At 44.4% G+C, this 22,366-nt stretch overlaps 1 protein-coding gene across 3 annotated transcripts in view; it reads right to left on the reverse strand.

Annotated features, from left to right (window-relative positions):
* Positions 1 to 22,366, reverse strand: part of PRKG1 (protein kinase cGMP-dependent 1) — a 425,347-nt gene that overhangs the window by 134,068 nt on the left and 268,913 nt on the right. For all 3 annotated transcript variants that reach the window (XM_065843185.2, XM_065843184.2, XM_065843188.2), the window contains one exon: positions 7,223 to 7,286. In XM_065843185.2, the coding sequence (XP_065699257.1) occupies positions 7,223 to 7,286 (64 nt within the window). The remainder of the gene's footprint in view (positions 1 to 7,222; positions 7,287 to 22,366) is intronic.

Here is a 22,366-nt window from a genome sequence, read left to right on the forward strand (position 1 = left end):
TGCTGGGATTTTCAGTGTAAATGCAAGTTACTTCTTGAGAGACTTTTAACATTAATTTCATAAAAATCAGTTAAAAAGAGAACATAATTCCCTGACCGCAGAGCCCCGTGCGACTGGTGGCTTTGTAGAGAAGACCTGACGCTGTTCGTCATGCCAAAGCGTGGAAGTTGGGGAAACAGCTTCACGCCTGTTCCCTACAGGGATTTCTCTGGAGAAAAGGAGGTTTGGTTGGTAAATGATGAGAAGGATGAGTGGGGGAAGAAAAGGCGACAGAGATTTTTGTGGAGAAAGAGCCAGACCCAGTTGACCTGCAGGGCTGGCAGGAGAACTTGGAAACAAGACCAATCGCTGAAAAAACTCCAAGAGCGAAGCTTTGAGAAGCCAGGGGAGGATTCAGTCAAGGCCTCGGTAGGGAATCATCAGGGCCAAGAGATGATTTGGTACAGAACGAGAGGCACCGCACAGCAAACCGCAGCAGGGATGCCCACGAGGTTCCTCGCAGCCCGGGGACGGGATCCGAAGCAGAAACGGAGCCCGAGATGAACAAGCCTTAAGGAAAAATTAAAACTAATTCTTGGCACATTTTGCCAATGTGGAAATACTGAGCTATCTCTAAAGAAAACAGCCCTGTGATGAGCAGAACACAAGTGCGATGTATTTTAGAGACACACATTAAAAAAAACCAACAAACACATTACTTGAATTACTTCCAATGCTAAAGCATCACCCTAATTGGACTGACAATATTCACATCCCAGGTCTAGAGTACTTCTTTGCATACAATGGTTTTAATTCAGAGGAGCTTCTTGGCACAAATCCTGTTATTTTAAATCAAAGTCATTCTTTTGGGCTTGTTAAATCCAGCCAAGTCTCAGCAAAGCACCACGGGGTACCCAAACTAAGCGGTCCTTGCACAGGTGTGGTGTTTTATTCATAATCTGTAACTCATTCAACATCCCAGACGTATGGATGCTGAACCTTTTCCCTGTGTTCATGATAAGTTGGGGAACGACATATTAGGGAGCAGCATAGCGGAAAGGGACCTGGGGGTCCTGGGGACAGCAGGGTGACCATGAGCCAGCACTGGGCCCTTGTGGCCAGGAAGGCCAATGGTACCTGGGGGGGGGTTAGAAGGGGGTGGTCAGTAGGTCAGAGAGGTTCTCCTGCCCCTCTGCTCTGCCCTGGGGAGACCACACCTGGAATATTGTGTCCAGTTGTGGCCCCTCAGTTCCAGAAGGACAGGGAACTGCTGGAGAGAGTCCAGCGCAGCCACCAAGATGCTGAAGGGAGTGGAGCATCTCCCGTGTGAGGAAAGGCTGAGGGAGCTGGGGCTCTGGAGCTGGAGAAGAGGACACTGAGGGCTGACTCATTCATGGGGATCAATATGTAAACGGTGAGTGTCAGGAGGATGGAGCCAGGCTCTTCTTGGTGACAACCAGTGACAGGACAAGGGGCAATGGGTTGAAACTGAACACAAGAGATTCCACTTAAATTTGAGAAGAAACTTCTTGATGGTGAGGGTGGCAGAGCCTGGCCCAGGCTGCCCAGGGAGGTTGTGGAGTCTCCTTCTCTGCAGACATTCAAACCCGCCTGGACACCTTCCTGTGGAACCTCATCTGGGTGTTCCTGCTCCATGGGGGGATTGCACTGGATGAGTTTTCCAGGGCCCTTCCAATCCCTGACATTCTGGGATTCTGTGATTTTGGAAAGGGCAGCGATACCACCCTCTCCTCATACATTCCTAATAATCCCATCTTTATACTAAAGCCAATATCCATCCCTGTTATTCACACCAGCCATTATTTGGTTAACTTTTGTTTGCAGAGATGCCCAAAGGCGATTTCTGCCCCGCTCCCACCCAATAAAGGGGACGCACGTGGGAGCTGGATCCCAAATAAATAGAGGAAAAAAAATAGCGCCCCAGATGAGCGTCGTCTCATTTAGTTTCTCTGGGTTTCATTTCTGCTCGGACAGACAGGCAATGGAAACCATTAAAATAATCACCTTTTTTTTGTAGGATGGAAGGGCTAAAGGGGTCATTCAGTTCAGCTGCAAATATTGATTTTACCAGACAACCTGCCCTGTCATACCTCAACTTGCTTTCAAATGAAACAACAACCTCCAATCTGAATAAAAGATCATGGATACAATAAAACACCCCTGCGGATGACGCTGTTCCTGACAAGGACCTGTAACGACTGGGGAGGATTGAACCCCTTTCCTCTGCTGCGATAACTTCACCACAAGCTTCTTTGTAATTGCCTTTAAACGGTCAGTGCCCACAAGAAACAAAAATCAAAAGGAAGATTTATATCCAGGTCACATCTTTTACCCCAACACAAGTGCTTAGAGCAGCTTCTAACGTGAGCATCACTACAGAGTCACGCCATCACCTATGGAGAAATAACAACATTTTTCTCCCTAATATATTTAAAATTAGATTTAGGTGATTCCTCTGCATTTTGTAGTCTAATGAACACTGGAAGAGATCGAGCTATTTATTTATTTGATCAGCGCTCCTTGTTTCCTCGCACTGGAAGAAATTGCTTCCAATTCTTTGAGCAGCTGTGATTTATGGTAGAAAATACAGCACGCATGCACTACACAGACACACATTCCATAGGTTTCAAGGCCAGAAGAAGTTTGTTCAGTAACATCAGGAGAGACTATTCTACTACGTCGCTCTACACGCGGCAACCCGGTACTTCTATTGGACTTTTGCGCACCATTTTTCCAACTACATTTTCTTTTCTAATCTGTTTCTTTTCTTTTTTTTTTGCAGTAGACCCAAAAAGCCTTTTCCTGGAGCATCTGCAAAAGCAAAGCTACATTTTCATAGATGCCATTTGAAAAATTAACATGAGTACAAATCAATTGAAATTCTGTCCATATACGATTGAACCAATGGCGATTGCTTGTTTTGTTGCCCCCACAGGCAGCACCTCTCCAACTATATCCTGCAGTTCCTCGGAGCGCCAGCTATAATCAGAAAATATAAAAAGCAAACTTACTAATTCAACCAAAAGCTAATTAACTTTGCTGTTCCATTCACTGTCGCCACTGCGTAAAAGGAGGATTGTGCTCAGGCTGCATTAATTAAACAGATGCATCCAAAGAATTTCGGGTCCACCACTGTGCAGAGCAAGAAGGATGCTCGGCATCTCGGGATGAAGCTGGTGAGACACGAGGCAGCTTGTGAAGCTCAATCACGCAATAAAACTTGTTTCAAGACCACCCAGCTCCATCAGGGATGAGTTTTGTTTTTCTTCTGCCGTTTGCATCTTAAATTCATTAATTGAGTTAAAAAAGCAGCAAGCGGCACATAATTGAGAGCAGAATTAACACCGTGGCCACAGCCAACGCTGTGATCTGAGCTTTCAGCACTTGGAGATCACGCTCCTGAGATGCGAGAACGCAGATTTTGATCTTGGCGTCGCCTGCCCGCAGCATTTAACACGTTTTCCTTCACTCGTAATGCACAAATAGTTTGGCAGCGCCGTTTGTCTACGGCCACGAACGCGTGGGGATCAATGAGGCGGCCAAATGGCAGCTGCCTGTGTTTGGAGGGAGCACATCGTTGGTGCTCAGACCTCTGCACTGCATTAAATTCAATTAAAATCATCAAGTGTCAACGCTTCGAGTGAAATAATTTCCAAGATGTGCACAGGGAGGCATGTGGAATGGAGCCGCAAAGCACGAAAAGCTAAGATTCGTTAGTCCAGTGGATTGTATCCTTGATTTAGGGCAATTAGCCATATTTATATGATATTTAAACATCTATTTTATATTGCATATGTAATACATACATACTACATATTTGCAATATATTATATGTATTACATACATACTACATATTTGCAATATATCATAAAACATTTGTATATACACATAGCGATAAATTATAGATGTCAAAGCTATCTAGAGTTCTGGATTCACAATAAATAAGAATCTGTTTGATGTGGTTTTTGATTTGACATTATCTGCACAAATAAAAAATCTCCAGTATTTTGGTAACCAAACGGAAACTGCATTTGTTGCCTTGTGTCACTCAGACTCGCACATATAAGATCGCGTATGGATTAGTACACTAAATCCCAAGCAGCCAAGGAACATCAAATATACGGGATTTAGAAAAGGCTAGAGTTGAAAAAAGCCAACAAAACCTTAATTCAACCCCCTCCTGTGTATTTATAACTACAGAACTTTTAAATCATGAAGTATTTTCTCCAGGTTCTGTGATTTCTGTCCCTTTTCCCTGCCCTGAAATCCCTACACAACCCAAGGGAGATTCGGGTATCACAGATAATGCGCCCATCCCTAACACACGACCAATCAATCTCCTTCCCAAGAGGATTAGGAGTCTGAGTTGGGAGGCCTGTGAATAATGAATAATTTTAGATCAAATGGGTCAAGTGATCAAAATCATAAGCAAATGGAAATTATTTCAAGCAACCTTGAGTATACTTATTGTTACCAAGCTATCAATTTGAGATATAGATCTTCCAAGGATCTAAGTTCTACATTTGAATGACACAGATTATACCCTTGAAAGACGAAAAGGCTACTAGAAAGTGAACCGACTTCAAGATGGAAGAGAAATCCCTGATTTTTACCCCGAAGAAACAAAGACGAAAAAAGAACAAGAGAAGGTGATGCCAGCACAGAGTCTCCCATTCTTTTTCCCCCTGAAATTCAGGCTGGAGCACCCAAGTGTGGGCATTACCTAATTCTACGGGTGTTTCAATGTATTTTAGTTTCCTAAGCAAAAATAAATTAATACTTTATTCCTTTCCATTATAAACTGCCCGGATTATAATGAAGATGGAATGAAGTTGAACAAGGCCAAGCACCAGGTCCTGCACTTTGGCCACAGCAACCCCCTGCAGCGCTCCAGGCTGGGCACAGAGTGGTTGGAGAGCAGTCAGGCAGAAAGGGACCTGGGGGGACTCATGGACAAGAAGCTCAACATGAGCCAACAGTGTGCCCAGGTGGCCAAGAAGGCCAATGGTGTCCTGTCCTGTATCCAAACCAGCGTGGTCAACAGGACAAGGGCAGTGATCCTTCCCCTGTACTCTGCATTGGGGAGGCCACACCTGGAGTATTGTGTTCAGTTCTGGGCCCCTCAGCTCAGGAAAGAGATTGAAGTGCTGGAGCGGGTCCAGAGAAGAGCAACAAGGCTGGGGAAGGGACTCGAACACAAGACCTATGGGGAGAGGCTGGAAACGGGGTCAATTGCAACCCTAAAATGTCAATTCCTGAGAGAAGATCTCTTGGCAAAGGAGAAAAAACACCATCATTGGCAGCTTGGGTTTGAATGTGCTGAAACGGAACTCAACTCTCTTGTTTCTACTCTCACGTATTTAAATGATGAGCAACTTCACTGATCTCACACAAGTCAGAAGCCACCGCCAAAGGGAATACCCCCGGTTTTTGTTAATTCTGGAATTATTCAAGGAACTTGTAGTATTGCCATCAATTCAACAAATGAAATTACATTATCAAACGCTGACCTTTGGACCTTCCCACTGTCCAGAACGTCATTCCCAACTTTGATGTGGGTAACAAGCAATTCAACCATTTTTTTTTTCCCCTTGCTTCTGCATTTCAGATATTTTCCAGAAACTTAACCAAAGAATATAGGACAGCAGCATCGCATTATTCCCAGCACTGTATCAAAAGAAAAACTGCATGAAATCTTGACATTGAGAGTTCCTCCGCCCCGCCTCAAACTGTGCCAAATCAGTCGCTTTTATCCAATCCTTGTTACAGCACAGAGAATAAAAACAACTTATTGCTGCTTAGTTGCAATACATTAGATACTGTTACACACAAAATGCATAATATCATAGTAGAGTGATTTATTTTAGTTTATGTAAAATGTGATATGTTAAATCAAAGATAAACCCGGAGGGAAGAACAAGGGGGAGTCCAACTGGGAGCCGCTTCCCAGTACAAACTGTGAGGACCAGCCTCTCGTACCACACCATCCCCACAAGGGCACAGCATTCTTAACAGACCCGCAGATCCTCATTTTGCCAGGAAACTTTAAGTGTCCCTGGAAAAGTTTTCTTGACTTTATTCTTTTCCTTACTGCTTGATAAGGAGATTAACGCTGGTTATGTGATCCAAGCAAATTAAACTGGTTTTTTGTTAGGCATGCGGTTTTGAGATAGGGAAATTTAATTCACAGCATATCGAGTTAATATGTCTTTTCTCTCCAAATCTGAACACTTCTCCGGCAGTAAAGGAAATAAAGCTTATCTATGAATATGCAATTATTCTGTATGACAAGCGTCTGATTTGTTCGGATTACAGAATTTATCTGTATACTGAAGGCAAAGAAATAACAGTGCGCGAGCAGCACTTTGTTAGAACCACTGGCAGAGGCCGTCCAAACATTTTCCTATAAACGCAGGTATAAAGGTTGCTCATAATGGCACGGTGTGTGAGAAAAAACAACAAGGAACGACATAAAATACTGAAATGTGCGGGCATTTCCCTTGCTTAAATCACACAGGGCTTCATTTTGAAGGGTTTTATTAACAGTTTCTGTTCTATTTAATGACACAGAATTCCGCAGGCCCAGAGCAGAGCGCTACACGGACAAACTGGCGGCAACACAACTCAAATATTTTACATCCATTTTGCAGGTTCACTGAAAGGGCAGGTTTGTGTTTCTTCAGGTTTCTTTTGATTTTATTTAAGTATTAATTTTTTTGTTCGGTTGGGGATGTGTGTTGGGGGATTTATTACGCGGTACTATTATCATAACATTGTTCATACTTCTAGCCAGGTAGGAAAAGTCCAAATATCTCCAGATTAATTCCACCGTCCCTTTCTGCTGTAACTCCTATGGGAGCAGCTTTTCCACAACACCTCCTTTAAGACATAACATTGCCCTCTAACCTAAGTATCCCATCAAATTTGAAAGGAGATGGTATTTTCACACCAAACCAAGAGCTGGAGAAGAAGATTTCCCTTCTGCAAACAGTAAAAAATGATTGTTTTGCTCCCCAAATGGCACAAAAATCAATTAGAAGTCTGTAAGCCCTGTTAGAAACCAGATTCACTTTTCACACAGTTCCTCGACGCGTCGGAACAGTCAACCCATAATTGGGAACAAAACTGTGAAGCTGCTCCTTAGGCAAACAGAGCCTGGATATTGGCAGCAGAAGCCTCGCAGCCTCTGAACTCATTAGCTGGCAAAATCAAAAGCACTTACCTCTTCGAGGACATCTGCAAGCTTACTAAGGATCTCCTCAGGAAGGCTCTGGAATGTGGGAACGCTGCAATACAAGAGAAATCTCAATTAATGGATCCCTCTATACACGACAGAAATGCAGCTGAATTTCATTTCTTTTCCTGCGATATTTTGCCCTTGTCGTCTAGGGCTTAAAAAGCTTTCAGCAGAAAATCAGCATATATAATGGAGATCTGATCTTCTCCTAGCAGTATCTTGTTATGATGGGAACCCACTGGCAGCAAACATCTGGAGAACCACTCATCCAGCTGGTAATCAACTAAGAATCAATTAAGGATTTACTGGAATCAACGTGTGCCACAAACCTGCTCGGTCCCTCCTTTGGTCTCTTCTCCTGAGTAGCCAGCAACAGGACAGGAGGAAAAGGCCTCAATTTGGGCCAGGGGAAGTTGAAGTTGGATCTGGGGAACAATTTCTTCCCTAAAGGGCTGTGGGGCATTGGAACAGGCTGCCCAGGGCAGTGCTGGAGTCACCATCCCTGGAAGGGTTTAAAAGGTATTTAGATGAGGTTCTTAGGGACATGGGGCGGAGATAGATTTAGGTTAGGTTATGGTTGGACTCGATGATCCTGAAGGTTTCTTCCAACTGAAATGATTCTATGACCGCACTAAATTTTTCCTGCTCTGCTTCTGCCCCATCAGAAAGAGATAATAATTAAAATAAAAGGCAGAAAAGATCAGCTCCAACCTGCTGATTGAGATGTGAGGGCAATAAAACAATAACAAGCCCACCCACCCCAGGTCCAGGACCGAGATTTAATTCAGCCTCAGGTAGGATGAGGGATGTGAAGTTGGGTTTCCAAATCTCCTGCAAGTTCCCTGACCTTGAATCTCTATCTCCACAACCTCATAGGTTGCCCAGCAAGCTTGTGGAGTCTCCTACCTTGGAGATACTCAAAAGCCATCCGGACATTTGGCTCAGGTTGGTCAGAGAGGTGGTGGATGAACCATCCCTGGAGACATCCCAGGCCAGGCTGGACGGGGCTCTGAGCAACCTGAGCTGGTGAAGATGTCCCTGCTCATGGCAGGGGTGGCACTGGGGGAGCTGGGAAGGTCCCCTGAACCCCAACCATTCTATAATTCTATGACACGGTCCCTGGCAATCAGCTCTAGGCAACACAGCTTGGGCAGAGAGGCTGGACCAGACCATCTCCAGAGGTTCCTGCCAACCTCAGCCAGGCTGGGACTCTGCAGTACCTTGGCCTCTCATTCTTTATTTTCCACAAAAGCTCCATGTTCATCAATATTCCCAAGTGACGCTACACAAAACACACTGACACAATGCACGTTCTGGAGGGAAGAAAGCAGTGCTGTACCTGTTTTAATTAAAAATGCCCATCATCAGTAGACTAATTAGCAATGCATCTACATGAAATACTAGCCCAAGCCTAGCACCGATATGATGCAGCCCTACAGATGCTATTTGCAAGAACAGCTTGCTCACACGTTGCTTTATCACAGTCCATTACATGGTGTAAACGGAGCTTTATGCTCCTTATATTAAATGGAGATCCCCAACGCGTTGCTCTCATTTCAGGAACGCTGACGATCAGGCACAAAGTGAGGAAGGAGGGAGCTGCTGGGAGGTAAATATAACCCCAAATAAATCACACAAGGTAGCGCTTTATATTTGGGATCAGGAAACTACATGGAAGTTATTCTCTACGTTTCGGGGAGCTAAAAATACAAACTAAACCCATATGTCTTTTGCAATCCTGAATGCTGGAAAGCTTGTGCCTTCAGGGTAACCACCCCAACCTGTGTTTCATGACCTAGAAATACTTTTTGGCTGCACAATTTGGCAGCTGCTCCTGCACCCAGAGAAAACCCCCAAACAAAGCAAAGGCAGGGCTTTTTGCAAAGTGCCAGGTGAACTTCATTTGTGAGCAGGTGAATTTCATTTGTGAGCACAATTAAAGCAGAATATTAGCTTAAATACATGCTATGCTGCAGAGGAGCTGGAAACTTTGGAGGCCTTTATTATTTCTTTAAAAAAAGAAATAACTTCAACTAAATGTATTAAATTATAAGAAGACATAATTGCTAATGCTCTCAACAACATGTTTTGTGCTTTCCCCCCGCTTAGGAAACACACAGGTCCATGATAGAACGAGAGCAAATGGAAACAACTAAAAAAGAATTGGATGATGTCTGGGCCTGAGTAACAAATCAAAGTTTGTTACACCAACCTTAGCATTCCCAAATGAGGGATAAACTGATGGGAGAAAATAATACTCCCAGACATCTGGACAATTTTTCCATTACATTCCCAAATTGGGGGAGAAGGCATCACAGTGTATTTTTTTACATATAATTATCTTTGTGCAAATCCAAGGGAGCGATGGAAAACATCTATGATAGACCAAAATACATCAGAAATAAGGAAATAGCATATGAGCTCTAACCAAATTCTAAATCTTACTATCAAAAGCTAGGAAAATTTCCTAAGAGAAATGCTTACAACTTCAACACAGCAACAGGGAAGTAATGGGAAAATTAACTTGTTGATGACACAAACTCCAAGCACCTCTCATCACAGAATGACACAATTAATTATCACAGATTCACGGTCATTTATAATGGGCCGGTATCTTCCTGAACAGCTCGAAGTGACAATATAGCCAAATTCTATTTGAGTTTCATCAGAAAACGTCTTACAGGACTGTCCATCACTTTACTACTAAAAAGCCCTGTACTGAACAGAGTCTTTATAAAATACTGGAGATAAAGCATTTATTGACCTGTTAAAAGTTGTTACAAGTTCAGGCCAACAGGGCTGAGGATAAAACCAACAGAAACACAAGATTAGAAGAGATGTTTGAGTATATAAGACAATATTGAAAGTTTAGGCTTCCTTCTGCAGGTCAATAAAAACATCCCCCCGCTCTCTCCAAGCCAACAATAAACAGATTCTTGCTTGGCTCCAAAATCCACCTGTATTAGCGAAAGATCTGCATCCAAAAATCAATGTTTTGGAGACTCTTTCCACAGGGGTACTTGCACTCAAAGGGAAATGGAGCCTCAGCTCTAAAGGGAGAAAACAGTCGAGCTTCAAATGGGCAAACACAAAACAGGAGCAGAAGAACCAAAGGAAATCTTTGCAGACCTTGCAGCACAGTAAGAGTTCAGAAAAACTATATTTGGCGCTCTCCAGTTTTGTGAAATTTCTGAAAAAGTCTGAAAAATAGACAAAAGCCAACATTCAGCACTTGAGTTTGGGTGTCTTCGTTACTTGGGACAGAAGAAATCACAGCAAACGCAGCTCCACCTCAGCCACAAATGACTTGCTCTGCACCTAACAAAGCAGGATCAAGTAAACCCATCCTTTCTCAGACAAGTTCTTCTCCAACTGCTTCTTAAACCCCATCAACAACACAAATTGTAAACCAGCCATGTTACCAACTCCAGGTAGTAACAATTGCTACAGCTAGGAAAAACAACGTTCTGGTATCTAATGCCCAAGTCTCTCACCAGAGTTCAAAACTCGTGACTCTTCTGCCTACCTGCAGCACACGTGAAGAACTTCATGCCGCTTTTCTCCACGTCCATCTCCCACTTCACCCAGGACCTCTGGCTATTGGAGACTAAGCCCTAACAGCTTACTCAGCCCTTTCCTACAAGTCCTGCTGTGGGCTTTCTCCAGCTGCTTCTCATTCCACATAACGAGAAGCAACTTCCCCACCTGCACTGACGATATTATCCAGAAGTTGGCCTGAAAGGGAAAGATCTGCTAAGGTTGGAATCAAAGCCCATCTTGCTCCTCCTGAGTGGACACCCTGGCCGCTCCTGGACCAGCGAGAAGATGCCCAGGGCCTTCTCTGCTGCCTAAGCCTTTAAACACATTTTGAGATAAACTGGTAAAGCACTTAATTGGAGAAGAGGCTCCAGCTCTGCTCCAGTTTCCCCCATGCAGCAAAGAGCAGAATGGTGGTCAGCACTGCACCACCCCATGCTCCTAATGCTGATTAGTTAAAAACACAAAACAAAAACCCAAAGCCATCCCGACATGACGAGTTCATGGAATAAAGCTGGATATGTAAGAGAGATGCTTTCACAACTGATGTTCTCCTACAACTGACATTCTACTCATCTGCAGCCCCCCTTGCTCCTCCAAGTTATTTATGGTGATATGGATGTTAAAAAGAAACATCTACCAAACTATTTATGCCTATTCTATAGGCCCCCTTTGCAAAAGCTCAGGCCAAGTTCCACGTGAAACTGCAGGTAGCACGTAACACAGCAAACCAGATCCCTACCTTAAAGAAATTGAGTTTTAACAGCAAATGCCAATGAACCCAGTGGTTTTTTTAAGTCAATCCACAAACATCACGACGCTTTATCCCAAAAGACGCATGGTTGCCACTGCAGGTAACACAGGGTGAGGAGCAACCTCAGACCTGCTCTGGTCTCAGCAGACCTCAGGAGACCCTTCTTCAAGCATGGAAAGGAGACGTAGCTGCTCACGTTGGCAGCGAGAGGTGACTTTTTGCTGGTTGTGTTCCACGCTTGCAGCTATGGAATATTGTGTAGGGAATGACAGTCCATATACACAGGGAGGGCACCGTGGGGAGTCGCTCGCGAACGGCCAAGCAGATATTGCGCTTGGTTCCCGAAGCGACGCGTTTTCACAGAGAGCTCAACGTGCTCAGCAGAAGCCGTCAAAATAGGGGAAAACAGCTGCGCCGAAATGCGCACATTCAACCTCCAACCTGAAGGCGGCAGAAGGAGGCGCGAGAGGTCGGGTTTCCATCCCTGGTCACTGAGCTGCTCTCAACTTTTAGGTAGAAGCAACATGCCCCATTAGGAAAGCTTTAATTCACCCCATGGGATCACTCTAAACCAGCAAGAGCTTCCAACTAATCCTGGCTGTAACCCAAGGGGTTGATTTTACCTCGGTGGCAGAGCTGCCAGCACCCCGATAGGACATTTATCTTCCAACACACGTGAAAACTGTGCAGGGTTCTTGGCTGTGCCCTTCCTTCAGCCCAACATAAAAGCAGCTATTCACTTTCTAAATACGTTTCAAGATGCACTCCCCACACTTTGGAAGGGTGTTCATTGAAACTGCTCATCCCGTTTCGCAGTCAGGAGCAGACGGTCCTCGTGGGTTAACTCTGAAACAAACCCTTTATCTTTTAGTATTGGTTGGCACCGGAACAAATGCAGTTGTTGCCGCTCTCTGCCTTGGGCCAGATGGGTAAGCAGAGTTTAAAAATCAAAACAGCTCAGTAAAAGGAAATAAAGTCTGTCTGCATTCCCTGAAACTCTGTTTTTTCGCATCCAACTGGAATGAAGGTTGAAAAATATTGATGTCCTTGTTTTCCCACATTTGGGATGCCCCATAGCACTGTCTCTCCGCTCCAAAAGAACCGAGGCTAAATCTCACCTGGCGCTTGATTTAGGATGCTCACAAAAACTGATGTTTTGAACGACTCAAGCTGGAAATGCTACGTACAGACATCTGCCCACCGGCCATCACGTTGTGCTGGGTGGGGACTGATAGCTTCCTCAGCACCACCGCTTTAAAAAAACAACCAAGGAATGTATTTGCAGCCTTATTCATGAAAGTTTACTGTGCAATCTTTCATGTTGTCTTCCCTTTGCATTCTTGAACTGGGACGTGTTGCAGCAGAGAACCCCGTGTCCTGTCACCTTTCCCATGGTGACAACTGGCCTGAGATCTGGTTGGGATCGGTTAAAGCGAGATCCTGTAGAAGACAGCTTCAGAAGGAAAAAGCCCAACAACTCTATGGCTCCTACGCCACTTTTATATCTTAAGGGAAAGATTGCGTCCTTGTCATGTATGTTAATACAGTCATACGGAGGATAAACTGGGTTTTATTCATTAGAAGTGGCTGAAAATAAGTTCAGAAAAGGTATATTTAGTTCTCCAGAAACTCAAGCCTTACCCTATTACAAATGTCATTGGTAAGTCAAGGCCGTTTTCCTCTGTGTTTTGCTTGGCTTATAGAATATTAGAGAAAAAAGGAGAAAGGGCGATGGAGCGCCAGTCCCTCACACTCACATTAATTACCCTTAGGTCTGGCCTTGAAAGCAGCTTGTAGGATGCAACCCTGAGGAAGAGAGAACAGGTCTCTGCTGAAGCTACAACAGCATTAAAATAATCTGCCGTTTTTAATCTTGAGAAGGGTGAAAAATGTTAAAGTTACAGTTTTAAAGCACTGCTGCTCATAACACAGACTTCATTTTGGGAAATCAACTCCTGAAAGGGGTTTGGAGTGAATTCTTTTCTCTCAGGCACGTGGTGGCATCCGAAGAGCTGCTACGCTGAAGAGATGCAGAAAGCCAATGATATTTTTCCCTTCGGAACGGAAGACTGAAGTAAAGCCAGTGTGAAGGGCTTAGTTTTTCCCTCTCGTGGTGAAAGGAGACCAGCGATGCTAATGGGTTAAGCGCTCCGTTGACATCACAAGGCCAAAACTCACCCGGGCCATGCGAAACGATTGCAAAAGGATGCGATTGCGCAGCCCCATTTTGGTCCAGGCTCTGTTCATGTTCAATAAGCCGCCCGGCCACTCTGGAGTATTATTTTCCCCTGCTTCTGTCAATCCCTGACAGGGGTTCATTTTCAGCCCTTGCAGTGCATCTCATTTGGCGGCCGCCGGGGAGATTGTACCATTTAAAAGAAAAACAAAATTAAACTGTTGCTGTCACGACGAGACGAAAGGAGAGGAATTAGCAAGTATGTAAAGCCCTTCAACCAATTTTACATGCATTCACTCAAGATTATTCATCTTGAAAAGGACAGTTGCTCTCCCAAAGAGCTGCAAAGGCTGAAAAGCAGTGACGGCTTTGGGACTGTCACTGGACTTTAGGGAGGGACAATGTTGGTTACTCGTCTCAAGACAGGGGATTCCCGCTGCTCTTGTGCCAGCCCCTGGGCAAACCCAGACCTGTTCTTCCTGTTTGTCACGGGTCGCTTTTCTGCTGTAGTAGTTGGTATTTCTTTGCATCTGCAAATCAAATCATACCCATAGTCCTAAAGGAAAGCTTCTGTACCTTCCAGCTCACCCGTCTTTTCCAAAATTATTATACAGTTATCAAAGATAAGAGCTGTTCAAGGAGCCTCACACCCCTGTACCCTGCATGTTTCATTTCCATGATCCCGTGTTCGCAATACAGCCAAAATGAAATTGTCCGTGGCTTGCAATGTCACGATTACCTTTTCAAAACAGCTTATTGTCAAGGAGTTACTCTCTAGTCATTTTTCCCCATTATCTGGGAGATTTTGTAGGAAATGACCCCCCCCACCTTCCATCCTCGGCGCACGACCCTGAGGGGCTGCACCCGCTTCGGCCTTTGCATCTCCTGAAATGAGAAACGCGGCCCTCCCGCGCCGCAATGAAGTCGAACAAAACCCATTCTCTCCCGCGAGACGCCAACTCCTTGCCTAGAAAATGGAAAGACATTTGCCACCGGCTCTTGAGCCGCGTCTCAAAAAGAGCTCCTCGAACGCCCATCGATATTTTGAAGATACGGTGGGGTTTAACGAAGCGACAAGGCGCATTTGCATGCACGGTCTGCTTTGTCCCGCTCCTCCAAATTGGGTATTTACATCTTCAAACACAATTGAAGGCAGGCATTTGGCTCTAACAGCACTTGACAGCAAATTGTCATAATAATATATTTTTCACAGAGACACTGACAACACCATTTCCAAAGCACGGACCCTGTTTTGCGATGTTCGCTGCTGTTCCAACGCTGCTTCCCGCCTACACGCTTTTCAACGTCACCATTAAATGAATGTATTAAAGACATTACCATAGTTTTCTGTCTTCACAATTACATATATACAAAAGAAAAATACGCAGTAAATGTTTCTAAGGTCATCTGAGTCACAAGCATTCCACGTTCTTCCGCACAACTTCTTCCAGTGCCCACTAAACCAAAGGGACCTGAGAATTAGATCCCTAATATTGAACTTTCAAAGACAAATGACTCCTTGACACAGATGACTGAAGCTACACGATTCACAAAGCGAGCATTAAAATGTCTTAATATCCTCTTTCTGTGCTACAAGAAGAGTCAGATGACTTTTTGCATGATAGGAAATGAATAATCTGGAATATTCCTGCCTGACACATCCCTACATGGCAAGTTGGTGGGGGTGACCCCTTGGTTGGCAGCAACATCAATTGCCAGACGCAGCAAAACGTTTGGGGGCAATGTGGAGTTCTTGCTCTGGATCACCATCCCTGGTGGGATTTAAAAGATACGCAGATGAGGTTCTCAGCGATGTGGACTTGGCAGCGTTGGGTTAACGCTTGGCCTCAATGATCTTAAAGGTCTTTTCCAACCAAAATGATTCTGTGCTTTTGTGATCTGAGATGATTTACTGAGGAACAAGTCCAAACAAAAGCGCTGTTGATCAGCAGACCACCACTGAGAATAAGTCTTCCAGGTACTGACTTACCTCCCCTGTAGAGAAATAAGCTACAAAAAAGGCACCAGAGTCCAGAACTTGGTTTCTCTTTGTAGTGGAAACCTAGGACAACCACCCTCGTATGAATTTATGAGGGTGGCCCCATGTAAACTCATCTCAGAGTGCTTGAGACCTTCCATTTGAGATCTTCCTACAGACAAGAAGGGTTGGTGCAAGCCCCAAGTAACACCAGCAACTACTGCAAGACAACCAGGACATCCTAAACCAGTCTAATTCGGTGATTCTAACCCAACACACTGACAGGCAAAAAAATAATCACCTTCCTCCTAATTTCTACCCTGCACAGCCCCGGGGCAGCGTTAAATAATGACTCCTCAGTTGGAGACACAAGAGGAACAGCGACTTCGAGACTCACCAGACGCACAAATACACAGCCAGCAAATCCCCTCCTATTTTAAGCTGATCTGCTGGGCGCAGCGGAAAGGACGGCACTGCTTTTATTGATTCGGGGCTGTAATTCAGGACATTCCCCCTCTTCGAGGCTCCGAAGGCTCACAGATGGCGGCTTCTCTTAATCCCTTATTTCTAAGGGCTTTTATTCGTCCTCTTGGGAACGCGGCTGCTGTTGCTCTTCATCTTTTCGTAGAAGAGCTGTTTTCTCTAAATGCCTTTTATGTTACAGGGACCTTTGCCTGACTTGAGTTTGGATCTACTTGAAATGCGTAATGCTACATGTTTTAGGAAGCTCTGCATACCAAATGCCTTTAAAATGCCTCTAAAGCCATAACTGGCACACATCTCTCTTGCCAGGATATGCTTCAGTCCCCTTACTGAATTAAAGAGAAGAACGATTCATCTTTGAGTTCACGATGGTGTTGATTTTCTCCTCCACTCAGTAAAACCCTTAAGTCTCTGGAGTCCAAAATTTCCTATGCACAATAAGCCTCCGCAGCATTTCTCTTTTTTTGGCACCGAAAATAGAACGCAGCTGAAAGTGAATTAAATGTTGAAGATTTTCAAGTGGCTCGGATTGTATTGGAGAAATAATCAAATCAGGTTGACAGATTCGAAATAAGGTTTGAAAATTCAATTATTTAAGAAAACATAATCTCGGGAATATTACTGACAGGCAAGTAGTATAATGGGAAACAAAAACCCAAACCAAAACAAAAAAATCCCCGTGCTGGGAAGACAATTTCAATTATTCAATACCACTCTATTCAGTTGCTGTCAAACAATCTTTGCTTATCGCCTACTCTGCATTTGCTGGAAGAACAGCTCGTCTAGGGGCTGCAAGCCTAAAACCAGCTCCTAGATTCTCAATTAGAAGACATCTCTGCTAAAACCAGGCTCAGCCCCAAGTCCCTGTCGGTGCCCAAGCCATCCAACGTTCCAGCTGGAGCATCTCGCCAGGGGACTGGGATCATCGATACCCAAGGATGGTTTGCTCATGGTTGAATCAACCTCTAAGGTTTTTCCACTTGTCCTGTTTCAAAAGAGTGACAAAAACGCTTTTGAAACTTGAGGTTGATATTTAGATAGGACATAATTTCAGGACTTCTGTTCCAGAGCTGAAGCAAGCAGAACAAAAACCTAACCCTGAAATTAGCCCACTGGTCTGTCAGTGACGGATAAAGAACAGGAGAGTTGGATCTAAAAAGAATGAAGTTGTGATACTCATTTTTGGGGCTTATAACCCAGGATGCGTCACGCTCCCCCTTTTTGCTGACGGCAGCATCCAGTGAACAGTGATGAGCAAAGTCTGAATCCAGCACCCTATCAAAATGTCATGATGAGAATACAGCTCTGGCTGACGAAGGCAAATGTGGTTATTTACTGTACATTGATTTATTCAAGGCCGCACAGCTTCTTGATTAAAAATGTCATTGTATATGTTAAGAACGGAACACTTCAGATTAAAATCTGACTCACTGGCAGGTATCAAAATACCGCTAAAAGAAGTGAGCTACTGCTGTTGAAAGCACTTCCCATAAATCCATTTCTAGTTCACTGTCATTTCTGTTTTATTAATGATCGTTCCTCACATCTGCAGATAAGGCAATTTATTCCTCTTAGGTGATTAACGTCTAACAAAACGCCCCTTAATAGTCCAAGTATTCAATATCCCATTTCAGGAGCTGGCACGTGGATCGCAGCCGCAGTATCCGAGCGAGCACACAGGCACTGACTTTTTAAGGCAGCCAGGTCCCCCTGACAACATCTCCCCAAAAAGCTCCGTTAACATGTGTTGGAATAATACAATTGTCATTCGATACAGATTCAGCGCAGTTATTACCTAGAGGGGAGAAAGCTCAGATGGTGAAGACCATCTTAAAGGTGAAGGAAGGCAAGGTCCAGTGCAACTAGGGATCGAATAAACTGAGATTCTTATCTCTCTAGCAATAAGGAAAATACTAGAACAGCATTACCTGTGACAGAGCCGTCTTCATTTGGGAGCCTACAAGACAACATTGAATATTTCCTTATAAAAACATGTTTTCCCCTTTCTCTAGTAAAAACTGGGTGGCATATGTCTGTGGAGGTTGCAATGAGCTTAGTGGCTTAGGGAGACTGTCACTGTTTAGTTGTTCCTTAGACATCCAGACCCCATGAAGATGGAGCTGGGAACAGTTTGCTTATAGAATCATAGAATTGTTCTGGTTGGAAAAGACATTTAAGATCATTGAGTCCAATCATTAACCCAGCACTGCCAAGTCCACCTCTAACCCGTGTCTCCGAGAACCTCATGTCCGTCTGTCCAACCCTCCAGGGATGGTGACTCCAGCACTGCCCTGGGCAGCCTGTTCCAATGCCCCGCAGCCCTTTGGGGAAGAAATTGTTCCCCACATCCAACCTCAACCTCCCCTGGTGCAACTTGAGGCCGTTTCCTCTGCTTCTGGCGCTTGTTCCTGGGGAGCAGAGCCCGACCCCCCCTGGCTCCAAGCTCCTTTCAGGCAGTTCAGAGATCAGAAGGTCTCCCCTCAGCTCCTGTTCTCCAGCTGAACCCCCCAGGTCCCTCAGCCGTTCCCATCACACTTGTGCTCCAGCCCCTCACCAGCTCCGTTCCCTTCTCTCAGCTCGCTCCAGCACCTCAAGGCCTTTCTTGTCCTGAGATGATCCCGCCACCCCTCTGGCTACCATTTTGAGCCCTGAGGTGATTCTGATGCCCCCAGGGCCGCCATTTTGTGTTTTGACCTGATCCTGGTGCTCCTGGGGCTGCCATTTTGTGCACTGAGGTGATCCTGGCACCCCTGGGGCTGCCGATTTTTAGCCCTTGAGGTGCGGCGCCCAAAACTGCCCTCAGGATTCACAGTTTGGCCTCCCCAGGTCCCAGCACAGGGACGGTCACTGCCCTGGGCCTGCTGGCCACACCAGTGCTGGTACCAGCCAGGATGCTGGGTTGCCTTTTTGGCCACCTGGGCACACGCTGGCTCATGTTCAGCTGTTGTCACCAACACCCCCATGTCCTTTTCCACTCAGCAGCTTTCCAGACACTCTTCCCTAAGCCTGTAGCATTGTGTGGGGTTGAACAGGGAAGAACAAAAGCTCCTGAATTTCTGGTGCCTTTTAGAAGGGTAAATCCCATCAGGCTGGACTTGTAAATCCAGGTCATGAATTGCAACCCTGGTTTCCACCACCGGAGGATCCAGGAGACACTGAGCACCTCCCTTCCCTCCGAGCGCGGCAGAAGCCGTGGACAGGACACCTCTTCCTTCTCCAGAACTCTGCGGTGGTTTGATCACCAAAACCTCAGCTCCTGTTTTCAAGGAGAGTTTGGAGCAAATGATCCCAGGGCTTCTTCAAACATAAACTACTCTGTTACCACACGCTGCGAAAGAAAATGCTGATTTCTCCTGTATTCAACTGCTCCAGAGAAGAGCTTATACTTCATTTTAAATACTAAGACAGATTGATTTTTAAAAATAACATCTTTTCTCTTTCCGCCCTGGCGCAAGGCATTAAAAATCCTGTGTATCCGGATGTGTGCGCTCGGGCACACGCTTTGAATGTTACCATCAAAGTTTTGTATATCCAGCAGTTTGGATTTTCTTGTTCAAATCAGCATCTTATTGATTTGTGGTGTGCTGCAGCCAGCTGGTCCTCCCCAGCCTCCTCAACTAGCAGTTTCACAGAATACTAATTCACCGCAGGTCAGCTCTAATTTCTTAAATTATTAAGAAGTTAAGCATTTTTACCATCCCTCTGAGGACACTTAAGCCTAAGCCTGATTTGTCTTCATCCATAGTTCCATTCCGCAGCGTAATTCCTGCAAACACATTCTGCGAGACCATTTTCTGTGCTCTTTCCATTTTCTTTACACTTTTAAATACATATTTCTAAATGCATTGTGAACTACTGGGGCACAGGCTGAGTTTGTCTCCATTGAGCTGTAGAAACTCTTTCCATTTTCCTCAAGAAATAATTATGCTGGTTTATCGGTGTCTATAGGAAGTTTAAATTATTCTTCCTAATATGCATTACCTTGTATTTTTTGAAGTCGCGAGTAATACGCTGTTTAATTTCCATAGTTTAAGTCACTCTGGTGATTACTGTCCTCCTTAGTTTTCGGTGATCTACGAGTTGTATTTATTGGCAAGTCACTTGTGTGGTATTTCCAGTATATAATTGAATTTAAAATGCATTTCTGATGTTCATAAAACCAATAAAAATGACACCTTCTGCTCGCACATTAAAAATTCATCCCATGCAAGTAGAGGACAAATGCATAAAATGATCATTAGGATGTGCAAATGTACTAGATACAGGAAAATGAGACGGGTCTCTGACTGGACATAAAACCATTTAATAGACCTGCGCTCAAAGGGTGGTATTTATTGAACTTTTTCTAAAGATGCCAAAGAAAAAAGGCTATCATTAGGAACTTACTAAGTCCACTTTAGCTGGCATCAAAAATGGGATTTGTACCATTACTAACAAGCAGACGGACCCTGTGCGAAATTAGAATTAATTCCCCGAAATAAAACCCCCAAATACACCATTTCATCTTAGGTGATCCTATCAAATTATCTAAATTATCAAATTATCTCTTTTTCTGATGAACAGCTAGTGCTGAATTGGGGACTATTAGCGTTTTGAATCTATTCCCACCAGAACACAACTTGAGTACTTATTTAAGGGTCAGAATCTCACCTCTGGGGTTGCTGTCTCTGGGAAACCACGACAGCGGAGCTGCTGGAATTTGTCTTTTCTCTTCTAAAATACTGTCCATACGCACCTTCTAGGTTGCTATCTCTCTTTTCTGACCAAAATCTACACTAACAGGGGATTTACCTTTAAAGTATCAGCATCAAGATACAGCCGACACCTTGTAAAAAGGGGGAAAAACCCCTCAGAGCAGGAACCTTCTCCCCAGAGCCTCCAAGTCCATGCAACAAACTAAAGCCCTCATTTTAAAACCAAAAAGAAACCATTATTTTCATTAAAACATTAGCTCAGGAAAGCCAAGAATACTCTCTCCTCCAAATACAATGTTGATTAAAGTGGAGTCATGCAGTTTCGGTCATTCATAAACTATTCTTACGTGTTACCGCTGTTTGCTGTAAGGTTTTGCTTGGAAGACCTCAGGAAAACACTTGCACAAAAGGAACCACCAAGTGTGGCTGTTCTCAGCCTCTCCTGGAGAAATTCCTCCACCTGGCACGGAAAACATCTTAATTATCCAGCCAAAAACGAGCTCATGGAAGCGGGAGTGTCCCAACATCAAGGTCAAGCATTGGCAAACATGTGCACGTCTTTGGGACAGTCTCTTTACTTGGAGGCTCCTCACAGGCGCAGATTGAGAATGGGCCGCCCCAAATACGAGCATGGTTAGGGCATGATGCTGAGGAGCAGGTTTAGGTCAGCCCAAGAATGAGAAAAGAACTTGATCCTGAACTGTCAGACACAAGACAGAATTGTTGAGCTCAAAGCAGATCCACAAGGAGCAGATCTCCACTTCTCTCTGCTTTGGTGAAGGCTCCTTCACTCTCTCTCACATTCACTTCAACTGGAAGCTCCCAGGTAGGGGTCTGATTCATTGTTTTCGTCAAATTAACATGAATTTAATGCCTACAAGGGAAAAATGTCATTCACTACCAGCCTTTCCTGTTATTCTGGTCAGCTGGTGAACCAAAGCCCCTTCGGCCCAGGTCTTTCCGGGCTCACACACCACAGGAAGACGAGTAATTCATCAGAAAACGGGCTCACATCACTCGGGGAATATTTTCGCACAGACTGTGTCACAAACAGAGACACCGGGAACTAGGGTTGATGAGGAAGACAAAATAACCCATTTACCAAACCGACAATCCGCAGGAATTCAGTGATCTAATAAGTTAATTTTCCTCGGCAGGATATCACACTAAACAAAAGCTCCTGAACGAGATCTACTGTTGTAAATGCCAATGGCCACTTGCTGTAATGGTTCATTTTCTGCTAGTTATACTTGCTTATCTTTAGATCAATATTTTCTGTATCTCCATACTTCAGCTTGTTAAACCACTCTGAAGGAAAACCAGTATTTGTATGTACAAGGCAGATCGTCAAGTCTCAAGACAATTACAAACAATAAACGAGATACACATCTAAACAGCTATTTCTGATCACATTAAAGCCTTTGTACTTAATCTTTCTTGTACTTTGATAATATAAACCACAACAACTACCAGGTAAAACATAGGGATTCAGAGAGATGAAGATGTG

This window comes from Patagioenas fasciata, chromosome 8, assembly GCF_037038585.1.
Source record: "Patagioenas fasciata isolate bPatFas1 chromosome 8, bPatFas1.hap1, whole genome shotgun sequence".
NCBI classification, from domain to species: domain Eukaryota; kingdom Metazoa; phylum Chordata; class Aves; order Columbiformes; family Columbidae; genus Patagioenas; species Patagioenas fasciata.